Raw genomic sequence first — 16,479 nt, forward strand, 5'->3', positions numbered from 1 at the left:
AAAAGGTACAAAGACAGCAATAAAGAGGAAAATAAGGTAAGAAAGAATCAAGAAAGCAAGCTTAAAAGGCCACAAATTATGGACTGCAGGAGAAAACAGTTTCAGGAGAGCCCACTAGTCTTGGGGTTTGGCCCTGCTGAGGCCTGCCAGCCCACCGCGGCAAAAACACTCGAACAAAAGGATCATTTATTGGAGGAGGAAAGAGGGGGAGGCGGAATGGAGGGATGAAAGGAGGGGGAACACTGTACAGAGGCATTTGAGAGCTGTGTGAGTGAAACACTGGCCCCATCTCAACATTCACAGCCAATGTGTAACATTCTCCCCCACGCTGCCCTGCTGACATACTCAGCAGCCAGAGCCCATATGGTCCCACTGTGGTAGCCTGCTAGCATTTATATTTAAAATATAAAATACACCCAACAACACGGCCTGCTCCCACCAACATGGCCTCCATTTCACAATAAAACCAACACGGCGACGTATGCAGGCTGATGGTTCATTTCCATCTGTGGAATCTATGAAAACCAACTGTTGAGCTCAGCCTTGCTGCGCTCACCGCAAGATCCCATGATGAATTTTTGCTAATGCCTGACATTTTTCATTAAATCCAACTGTGGAGCCGGGCTATGAAATGTTTGCCACAAAAACCCATGAGGTTTAAGTCTAACACAACCTACGGTACAAATCATGTGGGAGCTAGCAGGGCTACATAAACAACAAGGCTTGGCTGGATGCATTCATCACAAGAGCCCCACTGTGGAAGGTTAAGTAAGACTAATGCATATAAATCCACATCTCCATTTAAATGCTGCTCTATCTGCTTAAACTGCAGGCGTCTATTTCTTAACAGGCCAATTTAGTGCAGACAGTGGCTCAAAGAGAATGTTTTTCGATGAGGAAACGTCTCACAGTGACCTAGTTGAGGCATTGTTTAGCTGTGGTGGTCCCCCACGGATAGAAAATTGGTCCACACAGTAGGAAAAAAATGTAAATACAATGAAAATTCATCATCTGGCCTTATTGACCTCCCTTCCTAACAAAAAGCGTTTGACAGCCCTTCAATTACAGGACAACTGTAGATTTTTATGCATGCATTCTAGTATGTAATCACAGAAAAATAAATGCTAATCATAAAACAGCTTTTAACCTTGTAGACGGCCAAAATAAACAACCACAGCCTTCTGCTTGGATTAAGCAATGTACAAATCATAGTAAACTATATTTTCATAGCCAAATCTACAAACCTGGCAACCCCACTTGAGTGCTTGCATACTTTCCTTCATTACATCATTTTAATTTTAAAGTTGTAGGGTTCTGGAAACTCATAAAATCTGATTCATGGAGGATTAATTTTTCTCCTCCATTGCTTTCTTCTAGTTATGTCTCATTGGAGGATCTTAGGTTGACAGGCCAATGGAAAACAGGGTCAAAGTTCAACTTTATTGAACTTAGAGTAGAATGAATGAAACACAGAAGGGAAAAACTGAATTGAGGTGGGGGTGTAGCACCGAGAATGGTTGCACAACATTCAAGGAGCCTCAAGAGGATCAATAGTAATTTCCATAATATCCATATTCAGTGATATTCCAATAGGTTGTCTGGTCTTCAGCACTTTATGCAGACAGTCATACAAATCAAACTGGCTTCGACATTCTAATCTGGCGTCAGGTGAAGTTTAATTACAAACATAGATAGAAAGGGAGGCTGTGCTCCATTGGGTTATCTCGAAAGTGTATTCTTTTCCATCTGAATAATGTGACAGAGGTAGGAGGAGAGAGGGAGAGGGAGACGGCACAAATTGAAAAAAGCGGTAATAGAGAAATCACAGTGTGTTTGTGTGAAGGGAAAACTAAAGAGACATGATGCTAAACAGTCCGGCAAATGTGTTTTAAAAGAATAAAAGGTAGATAACTCTTACCGGTTCCCTCCTTGTTTCCATTCTGATGCGTCCGCAGCTCCTCTGATTTGTAGAAGTCGATGCTGGCGTAAGTGTTGAGGCTGGAGCTGCTACTGCTGCTGCCGACTGCTGCACTCACTCCCCCGACCCCAGAACCTCCACCCAGTACAGAGAAGAGGCGAGAAGGGGCCTGGCTACCTGAGGCTCCATCCAGGCCCAAATGGGGGCTCTCTTTGTTGGCCAAGTCCAAGTCTATGTAGTTAAGGCCTTGCTCTGTGGACAAAGTCTGAGTGTTTGTGGGAAGGGACTGCTGTCCCGGGAGGGCGAACTGCGGAGGGATATCAGTCACAGCACCATTCCCCCACAGCATGCTTTCAAAGCCCAGCCGGCGGGCCACAGCTTGGGCATGTTCTGGAAAGAGTGAGGCAGTGGAAGAAGAGGAAGTAGAGGTAGAGGTGGGGAGGGAAGGCGAGGCAAGGAAGGTTTCTGAGCAGTGCCGTCTGCGTCCTTGGGGGTCAGCCCGGATAACTTTAGCCCCGTGATCTGGGTTGGTTCCTGATTTGGCTAGGGGGAAGTCGAGACCACGTGATAGCACTGGATCAGTCCTGATGGGGGAAGGGGCTTTGGGGGAGACACTGGATGATGACCTAGGGACGGTGCTGCTATTCAAGCTGAAGGCCATCTCTGTGTAGTCTCCACAGGATGTTGGGGACTCAGACTCACTCACTGATGGAACACTTTCTCTGCTTTTCCTAAGTGGGGCCTCAGCCACTTCGGCCCCCTCTTCACGAGGGCCAGTGGTACCATCTTCACAGGTTTTGGGGGCATGAGCAAGAGTTGGAGGCGTGGGAGGGGTGTGGAAAGAGGGGAAAACTAGTGGAGTAAGGGAGAGGGGTGAGGGGGACGGAGAAGGCCCAAGGTCCATGTTGACATACTCGGAGGCAGCTGGGGGAGTGATGGGGGCAGAGGGGCTACGGGAGAGGGGGATAAAATTCCCTAAGCAAGAAGTTGGCCTGTGTTGAGGATTCTTGCTGCTTGAGCTATGAGGCAGTGATAAGCCATGCCTGAGACCCCTGGCGCGCCCTCCTCCAACCCCAGTTTGGTTGGATTTCTCCCCCTTAAACTCAATGCTTACGTACTCCCCAGGGCTCTTAGGTTCTGGGGGTAGGGGGTTCTCACGGACCCTAGGAAGGGTGTTAGCCTTGGATACGTCAACAAACAGGCTCACTGGTCGGCTTCTAGTATGGCTACCCTGCTTGGACAATCCACCAGAGCCCCGTCTCTGCTGGAGCTTACCCCCATCTTTGGACTGAGCTCCCCCAGCCATGGAGCTCACTGCCTGGATAGCTCGGTCCTCGCTCTCTCCGAGGCTCTCGCTGCTGGCTGAGCTGGAGGAGTATGAGGAAGAGGAGAGTGACAGGTGGCGTCCAACCCCTGAATTGCCCGCTGCTGGTTGCTCCTGACGCCCTCCCATCGTCCTACCTCCACCCAGTCCCCTACTACTACTCCCATTGGGCCTTCTGCCTCGTCCCGGCCCATCGTCAAAGTGTCCAGTAGAGGGGTTGTGTTTGTAAGAACGGGGAAGGGAATAGTAAGAATACACCATCTTAGGGGCTTGCTGTTGAGAACTGGTCTCCAAATGACCGGTGTGCTCAGGAGGTGGGGGGCTGCCATTTACAGAACGTGCACTGATTGGAGACATGTTCATATAGTCACTGCCTGCCCTGCTGTCTGCACTGCCACTGCCCACCCAAGCCCCTCCAGAGAGACCTCCACGCTGGTCAGGGGAGCAGCTGCTATTGGGGGACATTATCATATAGCCATCAGAAGTAGGTGGAGGTCGGATCTGCTGTGGAGGGGACACACTGTTGTTTGGGGTCATGGCCATGTAATCATCAGCAGGTTTGGAATCCGAGTCTGGGACAGAGACAGCCATTGATTGGGACAGGGATACTGGAGGCTGAGTGACACCAGGTAGCATGGACATGTACCCATTGTCCACACTTAAATCTACACTACCACTTGCTCCTCCAACCCCTTCACTTTTGAACTCACCCGCAACATCCAAGTACCCTCCTCCTCCCCCTGCTGACCCAGCACCCATGACAGATTCCCTCTGTGTGGAAGAGGAGGTGGAAGTAAAAGACTCCCGGCTGGTGCTCCTTGACATGATGGCATAATCAGCTGAATCTTCATCTGCTGGCTCCTCAGCTCTACGCTGATGTGGGGCCAGCCTCTCCAGGGCCATAGGAGGTAATGAAGCTCGCTTACTCAGCAGCCTGCGTTCAGCTTCACATTCACGGCTGGAGGAGCGACGCAGCACTCTCCTGGTCTGGGGCTGGGAGCCACAGGCTGGTGTTCCTGGTGCTGGCAGGGAGCTGGATGTTAAATTCCCTTGATTACTGCTGCTACCACCACCACCACGTTGACCCATTAGGATATAGTTGGCTCCCTCCTCGCCAAGGGATTGGCTGCCGACGCTACCAACAGAGCTTCCAGGGAGGCTCGTGGAAGGGAGGAGCGTGTGATCCCCAGGACTAGAGCCATACTCGTCTGAGGAGCCATAGTCACTGGGTGAGCCCGAAACAGATGCACGATTGGAGGGGACACGACTGTAGGCACCAGATGGACCAGCACTAGCAGAAGACGTTACGCCTCCAAACTCAGAGCCATGCCCAGAGCTAGAGGACAGACTTGGAGCTGGGGAGGGCGCTGGGGTGGAGATGGAGCGCATCAACCCAAGAGGAGTTTTAGCAGTTGTTGTGGTGGCTGAACGGGCTGACTTTGACCTGAGGATTGGGGTGGTGGAGCAGGAGCCATTGGTAGAGGGGCTGGAGCTCCGCCCTTGGAGCGGTGTGGTCCCTGCTATCCCGTCTTCACCTTTCCCCCCATCACTGGCAGTGCGAGACCTCGGGAAGCTATGCCTTGGGGTGGGAGAGGCATTGGCACTGCTGATCCCTGCTCCACCATTAGCTCCTCCAGGAGGCTCAGTTCGGGGCCGGCGGGTGAAGCCCACCTGGCTGGGAGGAGGGTTTGGGTGGTGGCGGCGTGAGGGAACACTGATGGGGTTAGAAGCAGTTGCGCCTCCTCCAGGACCGGAATTCGACTGAGACTTGCTACGTTGGCGGAACTCCTCACTCAGTGCCTTCATGGCCTCTAGCAAGGTTTCATGCATGTTCTGGGCCACCACCGAATCATCCACCTAAGACACAACACAAAAACCCTTTCAAACAGTAAACTTAAATCACAATTCTGTTAATGTATTTGTGAAGTAATTCTTCGCACATATCAAACCACTGAGAGAGTTTAAACTGAATATTCTTTGAACATTTAAATGTGTGATTCTCATGGAAAACCAAATTTTTTATTTAAATTAAATTCGTATTTAAGGAGCTTCTTTAAATCAAGACAACTTAAAGACTGGTTGCCATAATGTAGGGTTGAACTCTAACCATAACGTTGTCAATTTCTCTGACTCTGTTGATTATAGGCTCTTTAAGTCTATATGTGGAATTGGGGGGTGAAACTGTCCACATAAAGGGGACTGCAGATTAAAGGCTCACCTGCATCCAGAATTCGCCTGGGCCTGTTACAGCAGAGCGTCCCACCTCGACGAAGAAGAAGTTTTCTGAATGGCCACAGCGTCTGACGTTCATCAGCTGCAGCACCACAGCAGCAGCATCAGAGTTGAGCTTGACAAAGTTGACTGTCTTGTCAGTCAGGCAAAGGCGGTAGATGCCGACCAAGTTCTTGGCTTGACCCAGACCTTTGGGCCACACCTTCACCTGCCACACCTCTTTGAAAGCAGGCCCGGGATTCGGCACTCCATAGTCCTCCGCAGCCCCGCAGTCAGTGGGGTTCTTACCTTCAGGGACAGGCAAAAATAGAAGGAGATTAAAAGGTTGTTGGAGGGAAAAGAGAAAAAAGAGGAGGATATGACTGGATAGGAAAAAACAGGGAGTTAATTAAAGTGTTATAGAGGAAGATTTATGGAGAACACTGGCAAATACAACTGCTGCAACAAAGCACTGACATGACCTTCATGCATCTGTGAACAAAGGGAACACCAGGTGAAACCACCACTATTTACCTGTTAGCGGAGGGCAAGGTGCCTGTGTTATGTAAGCTCTGCTGATATCGAGCTTTTCACTGATTTTTAAACCAGATCTGAGTTCAAACGGAGCATGCAGGAGCTTGTGAGACCTACTCACTGTACCCGCAGGCTCCATACCTGGGGTCTCATTTGTCAACTGCAAAAAGATATTCTGACACACACACAAGCACACATACCAGTGTGGAAAAATGAAACCGTTGACAACTGAAGCCCTGCACAAGAATGATGACTGTGAAAGAAAAGTAACCGTTGTGGAAAAACTTGAGTGAACAACTTGGAAAATGCTTAACAAGTGAATCCTCTCCAAAACCAAAGCAAACAATGCCAATTGATGTCCAGAAACCTAAGAGCAAGCACTCAATAAGCTCCTTAAGAGCCATTTTCTGGAGCTGCTCTACTGACAATAAACTGGCTTTGTAAACTAATAAAATGTAGTGTCTTTTAGTGGGAGCATAGGCAGTCTGTTCACCCTTTGTGTTAGGTATTCTGTAATCAGACATTAGGGAATTACTGAGGCTCGGAAAAGCAGGAGAGAAAGCTCTTGGTGAGACTTGATCCTGGGCTGGTATGGGTCACACAAAGGCAAGGGACTTACTTAACCATTTAATGATAGTTGGCCGCCTGTTTGGTGTTTTAAGTTACTGTATTGTTCCCAGATTTAAAGCAGGAAATGTGCCCATTAACCCCCCAAAATTACCTTAATTCTATCATGCTGTGCAACTCATTGTCAGCAGCTATTGACACTGCCTCTTTTACTTCCAGCCACAAGGGACCTCACATCTGTTGACTAAAAAGCCCAGGATTATAGGAATACCATGATGTGACTCATGTTTTAGGGTGGGTTCTTATTCTTCTTTAAGGAACCACCCTAAATGTTCCTTAAACACAGCCCCTTTCTTCCCATGTACCACATTTATTAGTTTTCTCTGTCCAATTGCCAGGTTGGATATGTCTGAGCATGACAGCTACAAATCTACAACGCAAAATCAATCAACTTCATGACAAGATTGAAGAAACAAACCTCCACGAAGAGGCCCACCTGTTCCTGTCATGGGAACAGGATGTTCTTTGTGCAATAATGATGAACTTGAGCACCTGCCTTATTACACATCTGGTGTATTGAAGTATTGACGGGACAAGTGACTTCTTTTTGACAACTGAGTGAAAGATCATATTTTCACAAAGCTGGTGTGGTATTCTACTTTAAGCAATGATTTGGGCCCAATCAGGCTAATCACAGTGCACCCTGACCGCAGAATTACAAATATATGCTTGTTTGTCTGCATGCATTTGTTTTTCCTTTCCCATGCCTCTGCTGCAAATCCTACAATGACAACCATATGTAGACAAGAAGCCTCAGCATGCACAGTGGACGCCATATTTACTGAGCTTCCGTTATGACAAACATTTCCCCAGATCCTCTTCCCAAAACATTTTTACTTGTGATTGCAAAAGAGGGAGAAGTCTGACGTGTCTCACTGTGTCTTCTTCCAGTTTGCTTCCCCAAAATTGGATCGCTCGCAACTTGAAAGCAACTTAGAATAGATGTTTTGTTGAGAGCCATGGAGGCTGTGGCTTAGTGGCTGTGTGTGTGTGGAGGCACTCCCCCTACATTAGATGACTCACTCAAGGCCATGCATGGCTGTTTCATGTACTGCTTTTCTCTGTGTGCGGGGAGCTGAGTGCAAGAAGCCCTGTTTGCATCCTCAATTTAGATTTACAACAGGAAGGGATGGTTTGGGGATTTTTCAGTGGGGACCGAGGGAATGAGGGACTGCAGGAGATTGCAAAGAGATATCGAGGAGCTATTAAGAAGGGAAAGACGGATTTAAAAAAAAGTCTAAGTAAAGGCTTTATCTATTCTAAAATTAAATGTTTTAGCTCACTGCCTCTTGAAATTGACTCGAGGAGTATCTTTTCCTTTTCAAGAGCCCATTCAACATGTCTTCAGGAGAGCACAAGTGTGTTGTTTGTTTTGAGTACAGTGCAGCCTTAAACCTCAGCTGTGCCCTCAACAGCACTTCCACACACAAACACCCTTGATCTCAGGGCCACTCAGGCTGTCCGCACTTATCGACAACTCTCAAAAGCACTGAAAACCTTTAAGAGGTTTTCCCAGACTCCAACAGAGGTGCAGACGGATTCACCCCTATCGAACATTACAGACCTTTCTCTCGTGGTTACATAAAGCTCGGGTTGATCCTACATGGAGCCATATGAATTATAAATTGCCCCAGGCCTACCTCTGGGGGGCCTTCATGGCAGCGTGGTGCTCAGCAGAGACGGCTGTTGAGAAAGCGGTAGATTTTTCCCCCCACTTTGCATAAAAAGGTTATCAGCCGGTCAGCTTCCTTGCAGCACAACGCCACCCCTATACAACCTAATGGGCCCTCAGAAAAACATGCACTCAAAATGGCCCTCAGCAAGAGATGAATCTAAAGGACTAAAGGCGGATGTACATGAAAGCAAAATACACCTGGAGGTAATACAGCATCTGCGTTAAGCTTGCTGGTTGGATAAGGGCGATGCGTGCTGGAAAACATTTGACCAACCTTGATACAACCTTGGGGGAGGGTGTGTATCGGGTCAAAGAGTTCATAAAAGGTGATGTGTTTCAAAGTTTCAGCGTAGCGTCTCCCTTTTTAGCAACCTGAAAACAACTTACACTGCCTTATTCACGCACCATTTGTTTACTTCACTTTCGCCACGACCACACATGAAACTTTCAGCCTCACGCGTGGCTCGAGAATGGCAACCTACACGGCCACACTGCTGTCTATTCATGCCGATTTATTTGCTATGCTCTAGGTGCCTCCCTTGAGAACATAGACTGTACATAAAGAGGCCATAATCTAACCCAATTTTCTCATACTGGAGTTTTAAATATGAGTTGACTTATTGGCGTTGAGGCGACTCCGTGTCTCCCTTGCTTTCTCATTGCCTTCGTGCTATAAGGGAGTGTGTGTTTAGGGGGGTGCAGGGGAGCGATATTTACCCCCGGGGCTGCCAGATGCCTGCTGGGATATTGAAAGCTCCTCCCTGAGTGACAGGCTGATGATTGTTATGGTGATCACACAAATCCTAAGGAAGTAGGTCTTCCATAGGGGTCTTGAGGGCCTGTGGATTGTATCTGCTCACCCTGAGCAAGAACAGGATTGGGGGCATTGTTATTGAAGCACCGTGCCACTGGGTGGGATTCTAGTTTGTTTATTTAAATCAAAAGGGCTCATGTTTAGGTACTAAAACAATACCAAAGTATAGCGTCCCCACCACATTTTATTTCCACGGTCTTTATGTGCATTTCTGTGGAAAAAAAACAACTTGAATGACAGAATTTTATGGCAAGATTCATGATATAATCCCTCTTCTCAGTTAGGTAATGCACCCTGTAAATCAGGGAAAACTACTCTAGCAATGAACCGGCTGGCCCTCACTAGGTTCTGTTTCAAGTTTCTGACCTCATTGCCCTAGCATGCTGTGCTGCGTCATAATACCGCACTGCACACAGACTTCTGAGGGCTAAACCCCCATTTTCTACCCCCTATCTCAGCTACTGTGCCCCCTATACCACCCCCACTGCCTTACCAGGTTACCAGCAGGGAAAGATAGGAGACAGCTGTGCACTTTTTGTCCTGGCATGTATTTCAGAGAGAAAAGAGAGTGAGCCACCCTGCGGAGAAAAAAGTTGGTCTAATCTCTGGCTCCCATGTGTACCCATTTCCCCTCTTTTTCAACTCCTCCACTTCCTATCTCTTCATCCATCTCTACCATCTGTAATCCCCCTATCTGGGCCCACACTCTGGGACACAATGCTTCCCCAACACCAGCATCTGCCTGAGGTTAATTTCACATGTGGTTTGGGTTATCCAGAGGAGCACACACACACACATAAACGCATGAAATTATCGGTGACACATCCATGGTCTGCTGTCCCTTGACGAGACACGCAAAAAAAAAACAACATCTATGAAAGTAATCTGAAGCTAAATCAGCTCGGACGCTCCCACCAAACTGGCAGCCATCTTGGTGGCGAGCTTGGCGCAGCGTTAGTAAACACACTGTCTCAGTAATATCAGGTCAGAACAGTAAAGAGTCCCCCGAGTTAACTTGTGAACAATACTATGGTTTCTATTACGGTCCAGCATCATTTCAGGGCCTGAACTTCTTCAAAAAACAAAATAATACATGGATTTGGAAAACTGTCCAATACGTTTCCTCTTGCACAAAATTTTCCAAAGCAGATTAATTGAATTTTAGAATTAAACCATTCAAGAATTTGTTCTGGCCTACCAGGCAAGTGGCCTCTCCAAGTTTCTTTCCACAGTTAAGTATTCATTTAGGTCCTTTTACAGCAAATACAAAAAAACAATAGCTGATTAACATATCAACGGCCATAAGTACGACAAAATATACACAAAAGTAAATGTCAAACATTTGCACTTCATAGATACTTTAACTATCCATTTGCATATAAACATACCACAAACATTGCCACTTACTTGCCCGTGTACAGTATCAGTCACTATCTGCTCAGTAAAACGTCATAATAACTAGGGCAAAGGGTAATGCACAAAAACTAAAGCAGTCTCTTGATGCTGCAGAGAGGGCTTCATAGGATTTAATGTATTATTATCATCTTGTATATGCATAGGAAACTCTCCAGTTCTCAAATACCCCGTATACATTCCTTTGGAGCAAAAGATGTAGAGAGCAGGTGAATGTTTTATGTTTTCACCTCATTTTGCTCGAGAACTCCTGGATTTCATTCCCAAAAGAAATGCATGAGGGTTCCTTTTACATTTTGTATGAGTGTGTTTTTACTTTTGGCATTTTTTTGAAAGACACAAAAAAACAGCAGATTGCAAAAGAAAAAAAAACCCAGATAAGTCAAAATGTTCACAAGATTGGGAACGGCAGGATTCCTCCAACGTGTAGACTCTGGTGTTACAGTACATCCAATCAATGCAGTATCTTGTATTGCATCTCCCAGAGGAACAGCACACCAGGTAATGGGGGGGGGGGTCACTAATTTCTCTGCATGTTTTTAATGGATTAACTGTAAATCTCACCTCATGGACTTCCTGACCTCCACTACAACAGACATAATGGGCTAGTATCAACCAACAGCAATCAATACGGCCCCCTATAAAAGGCTGCTATGCATTTAAAGCCCAACGGCTCCATCGCGCTCAACATACGGGTGCTCATTGGCTAAATGGATCTTGTTGCTTCAGGCCTTGCTGTGCTGTCGATCAAACCCGAGCACTTAATTGACAGGCTGCTTCAGCGGTGAGCCACCCCCCCCGGTGCACAACAGCAGACACGAGGAGGGGCGCTCAAGGCCATTTCAGACTCACAATGTTTCACTGTAACTCTGATGCAAGGAGCTGCTGCAATGCAACAAGCCTGAGCTGGCCACGCTTAAACCCGGCTGGCCAGCTTGTCGTGTTAAATGAAATTACAGGGTGTTAACGTGCACAAAACTATTTATGCAGAGGAAATATCCTGTGGCAGCTCACCGCTCTTCAGCCTGTATTGGAGCTCTAAATGAGCACAATGGTGGCACTGACAAAAAAAAAGGGGCCACTTCTCTAGATTTTATGGCTTCCGCTTGTAACGTCTCCCTCCTCTCTGACTTTGTTAGCACACAGCCTCTGCTGTGCCACCAGTGGCTGACCCTCGAGACAATAATTACTGCCTAATTAGGGAGATGAGCAGTGCTTAAGCGCAGCTTAACGTTTAATCGGCCGGCTCGACGAGCCACTGCAAGATCCAGATCTCACTGGCCAGAGCGGCCAAACGACACTCACAAAAACACTCCGGAGCCACAGAGAGTCTGATACACACCATCGAGGACAGTTCACACACAAAAAACACGATTTTCCTCATATCAATTCAGATTTAAGAGTTTTGGTTTGGATGTTGGCAGTAGCTCAATCTGCATTTGTTTTGTGGTGTTGAAAGTGTCAGAAATTACATCACGATAATCCACAGAACTGAAAACAGATTTACAGTGAAGGAAGGAACTGTTCACATTGAGGTTTGTGGATTAGCATGAATAACCATATCATTACATTTGGAAACAGATGTTGTTTCTCAGTGCTTCGAATGTAATTTTTTGGAGCTTTGAACTCGGAAAAGTAAATTCCACGGAGATTTACTGTACTGCAGTGATGTCAACAAAACCATCCACCATTCATTCTGTTGATAAAATGTCAGAAAAGTGTGAAGAAGCGCTGTTATAATTAAGGTGACATCTTCAAATGTCTTTTGTATTACCTGACCAACTGTCCAACACCCAAAGATGTCCAGTTTATTATCATATATGACAGAAATAAAGCACATCATCATCCCATTTTAATTCATCAAAATCAACATCTTCAGCTGTACTCGGTGTAAAATTTTAAGTTTTAAAGTTCATTTCTTAATCTTTGAATAGTAATTTGACAAAAAACAATGTGAACTCAAGGTCCACTTACTTGTTTTACTGGCGCTTTGAAGTGCATCTCAACTGGAGATCAACAAGCGCTCAGAAAAGTTAGTAAGTGGACCTTGAGTTTAAGATCAGAGCAAGCTGCAGCTGGTGATTGTTTCCATTATTGTTTAATCTGTTCGATTCTTTTTACATGTAACTGGTTTATCATAAAGTCTGCAAAATGTCAAAAAGTAGTGAATAAAAGCCAATTACAACTCCCCAGAGCACAAAGTGACGTCTTCAAATTGCTTGTCTTCTCAATCAGCAGAACAAAACCCAAAGATAATAAATTTACTATCATATAAAAACAGAAAGAAGCAGCAAATGTTCACATTTAAGAGGTTGGAAACACATAATGTTTGATAAATAACTGATTATCAAAATGGTTGCAGATTAATTTTCTGTCAATCAATTGTTTCAGCACTAAATCAGAGAAAATCCTGTCAGAGTTTTTGGGCCGTGTTTTTGTTCTGCTCCTGTGATACATGCAGCCTTCCTGCATGTTCGTGTTTCTCTCTCCTTTAGTGGCTCCAAAGTTTAACTCTGCCATATTGTTTTATTGAGGTCAACAACAATTCCTGAGGTGGCGGCCCGGGCCGCGGGACAGTTTTCCTGGCAAACGGCGACTGTGGGCCGCACCTCCGCCCCGTTTCGCAGAGGTTAAGCCTTTACACACTCGACTGACTCCTAATAGTTGAGCAAATAGCTGCCCTCAAGCCTGATACTGTACTCGCTGCCCGAAAGGGTCTTACTGGACTCAGCTGAATAAATAACTGGGATCCTAATATCGCCCTGCACGGCAGCTGGCTCGTGTTTGTGTAATTACAGCCGGCTCGAGTGGAGGCTGTGCGATAGCGGACGGTTCCTGGGCTGCTTTAGGTGAGTTTCCCAGGCTTACAGCACAGTGTAGCGGCACTAAATGGCAGCATGGATGTGTAGTATTGTGCTTCCACTGTAGCATGCTCACTGTCATGCAAGCTGAGGAACATCTTGCTGTGCAGACTCAAAGCAACCCAGTTATTCCAAACTTGAAACCAGAACTTTACCCCCCCCGGTAGCAACTGACAGGGCTTCATATGAGCAGGTATCATATTGAGGGAGTGGTTCCCTGGAAACTATGCGGGACAGACAGTGCAGCATCTCAGCTTCGCCCTGTTCTCAGTCTGCAGGCTGCAAATTCCTATGTCTCCCCACTGGGACAAGTGGGGGGGCGGCGAATACTTGACTGTACTGACATGGTGGAGTAGTGACAGTGTGTGTAGACGAGGCTGGGCGAGGGGGGGGGGGTGCAGGGGTTCAATCAACATACAGACACTGAAGACTTGAAACTGTGTATGAGCTGCACATACCAGAGGAGGGTTATTACAGGCAGGAATCCTGACAGTGTTCAGTGCAAGTGTGTGTGTGTGTGCATTTAAGCTTTTTTCCCACATGCAGGTTTAGGCAGCAATTAGTCGTGACCCTACAACTCCCCCTCTCATGAAACTCTCCCTGTACAAGCGCATGTGTATATGTGTGTGTGTGTGGCCTCATATTTTGTGTATGAACAGAAACTGTGCACATACCACAAGAAGAAAATGCCTGGCAGTGTGCGGGTTTATACAGCGGCCAGCCGCAGCCCTTTGTCACTGTCAGCGATGGTGATTTACAGGAGAAACCAAACACTCGGAGCAACAAAAGAGAGAGACGAGAAGCCGCCAGAGCAGCCGACCTGTAACTCCAAACACAAGTCATGGCAGCGGCGGCATGGTGGCGCTCGAGCCGGCTGCTTGTCTGGTTCCCTTGGAAGGCCCGAGCGCACTCACCTGCTGAGCTGCAGCCCATAAAGACCTGATTTCTATACAGCTGACCTTCACACACACACACACACACACACACACTTAGCACTTAGTGATTGCAGATTGGATTATTTGCACTTTAGGAGATGTCATTCTGGTTGGAAATGAGCAAATGTTTTGCACAGAAAGGCTCTAAAGTCAGTTTCTTGCATCTCCGCTCCAACATCTGTCTATTCATTTTCCTGTCTCGCGGGAAACTCATCAAACACACACAAAGCCAGTTGTGTTGAACGGGGAGGGGAGGGGGCCTCAATATTGACACCAAATCTACAGGGTTTCACTAGACTCCCCTAATGCACCTACTGGCAACTTTTTGGAGCTTGCAAATCAGCCAAATCTGTCTGCAACCTTAAGAAACAACTTGCTCTCTGTGGGGTTTAGATGAAAACAGGAATATTGAACACTCTCTCTGCTCAGGTGTTTCACTTCCTCTCCACCAATCAGCTGCTTTGTGCAGCAGAGCAGGAGGGTCAGCGTGTAAAAGAAGCACCTTGAACTCGTGTCTCTGTTTGCCAAGATTGCGTCATGTGTCCCTTGTGGCCTGTCTGGTCTCTCACAGCGAGGAGGAGGGGGTGGGGGAAAAGCTGAACAGGTGATTTTAAGTTGCCCACCACTATTGCTCTGACAGCTGTGTTTACACAGCGGCTGATAGACACCATTTGAGAAAATTCTACATGAGTCTACATTTTTTCTTTGAGGGGGGGCATTAGATAAACCCACTGCAGGAGAAGCTGCTCAGTCAATCAGGAAATAAATATGAATGTTTAATGAGTGCACCATGACTGAGCGGTCAGGTGCAAACCCTCTATGACTACTTTGGGGGACTTTTTATCCCCCCCTCTCCCCCTCTTCTGGGATCAATGCCTGATGTAATATTGCAGTGTCAGCAGAAAAGCAGAGCAGGCAGAGTAAACAAGAGGGCAGGGTGTGTTTGAGCAGTTGACTTGGGAAAGAGAGGCAAAGGCTTGCACACAGCTGAGGCCCACAGAGAGAGAGAGAGAGAGAGAGTCTGAAGCACAACTGGGAACAAATATCTTGACCTGACACCAGTATGATAAGGAATGGTGGGAGGGTGGGGGGGTGTTTCAGCGCCACAGTGCAGCTTAAAGGCGCATGTTTACACACACACTCCCGTCAGACGCCGTTTGTAAACAACTATAACCTGTTTTAAAAGTGTAAAAATGAAGACCAGACAGCTTGGAGATAAAAAATAAAAAAAAGTGCAAGGGAATGCAGCCACGCCACAGACACTAACGATGTAGACTTGGCTTGGCGAGCTCTAATGTTTAATAATCCTGCATATTATCCAAAACCCTGGGGTGAAACGTGTCCCGGGCTGCAGTGCGCTCCTGCCGCTCTGCTCTCTGCAGGCACTGCCACGTTTCTCCTCTCATGCAGGGAGCCCATATAGTATTGAGTGTATGCATGCATGCATGCGTGTGTGTTTGTGTGTTTGTGTGAGCGTCTTGACTTTGGCCACTCTTACTTACTTTTGCACTGCAGGTCCACCATGGCCTGGTACCACTCGTCCTGGTCCGCCTCGTTCTCCGCGGCGATGGCGAAGCTCTCGGCCCGCGTGTACAGCACGATCATGTGCTTGTTCTTGGAGTCGGCCCGCTTGTTGATGTTGAAGCACGTCTCCAGAGCCACGGCTTTCTTCGGGACGGGGGCCTTCCCGCGGAATTTCTTCTCGCTCTCGTAGTACTCCAGGCGGGCCGGGCCGCGCTCCGAGGCGGCGCGGAGCACGAAGTACCGCCGGTGCATGGACTTCTGCTTGCGGAGGTAGCCGCTCTTCCGCACGTCCTCGCAGCTCTGGTGCTCGCCCGCTTGGGTCTCCATGACACCCCGATATCTCCTCTATTCCCACTCAAAAAAAAAAATAAACAAACAAACGCGACCTCTTTTTATATGTCTCTTGTTATATTTCTGCAAGTTTAGAGAGGTGATTCAAACATCCCCCGGCTCCGCTCCCCTCTCTCCCACATCAACGCAGGCATGTGAGAGGGGAGGCAGAGGGCTGCTGCTAAGAGTCCCGGAGGTTAAACCCGGACCAGGGTGTGTTTGCGGCTGCAGCTGTGGTTAGTTTTTCGCTTCTTTTGGTTGTTTGTGTCTCCGACGGACGGGCCGGTGCAAGTTTTTTCACACGGGCGAGCAC

At 47.3% G+C, this 16,479-nt stretch overlaps 1 protein-coding gene across 1 annotated transcript in view; it reads right to left on the minus strand.

Annotated features, from left to right (window-relative positions):
* LOC139305928 (insulin receptor substrate 1-B) overlaps positions 1-16,173 on the minus strand; it is a 39,088-nt gene extending 22,915 nt beyond the window's left edge. Inside the window, exons 1-3 of the mRNA XM_070929876.1 lie at positions 15,815-16,173; positions 5,461-5,762; positions 1,919-5,099 (exon numbers count right to left, since the gene is read on the minus strand). Coding sequence (XP_070785977.1) covers positions 1,919-5,099; positions 5,461-5,762; positions 15,815-16,163 — 3,832 coding nt within the window. The 5' untranslated portion in view covers positions 16,164-16,173. The remainder of the gene's footprint in view (positions 1-1,918; positions 5,100-5,460; positions 5,763-15,814) is intronic.
* Positions 16,174-16,479: the final 306 nt, after the last annotated feature.

This window comes from Enoplosus armatus, chromosome 23, assembly GCF_043641665.1.
Source record: "Enoplosus armatus isolate fEnoArm2 chromosome 23, fEnoArm2.hap1, whole genome shotgun sequence".
In the NCBI taxonomy this organism is placed as follows: domain Eukaryota; kingdom Metazoa; phylum Chordata; class Actinopteri; order Centrarchiformes; family Enoplosidae; genus Enoplosus; species Enoplosus armatus.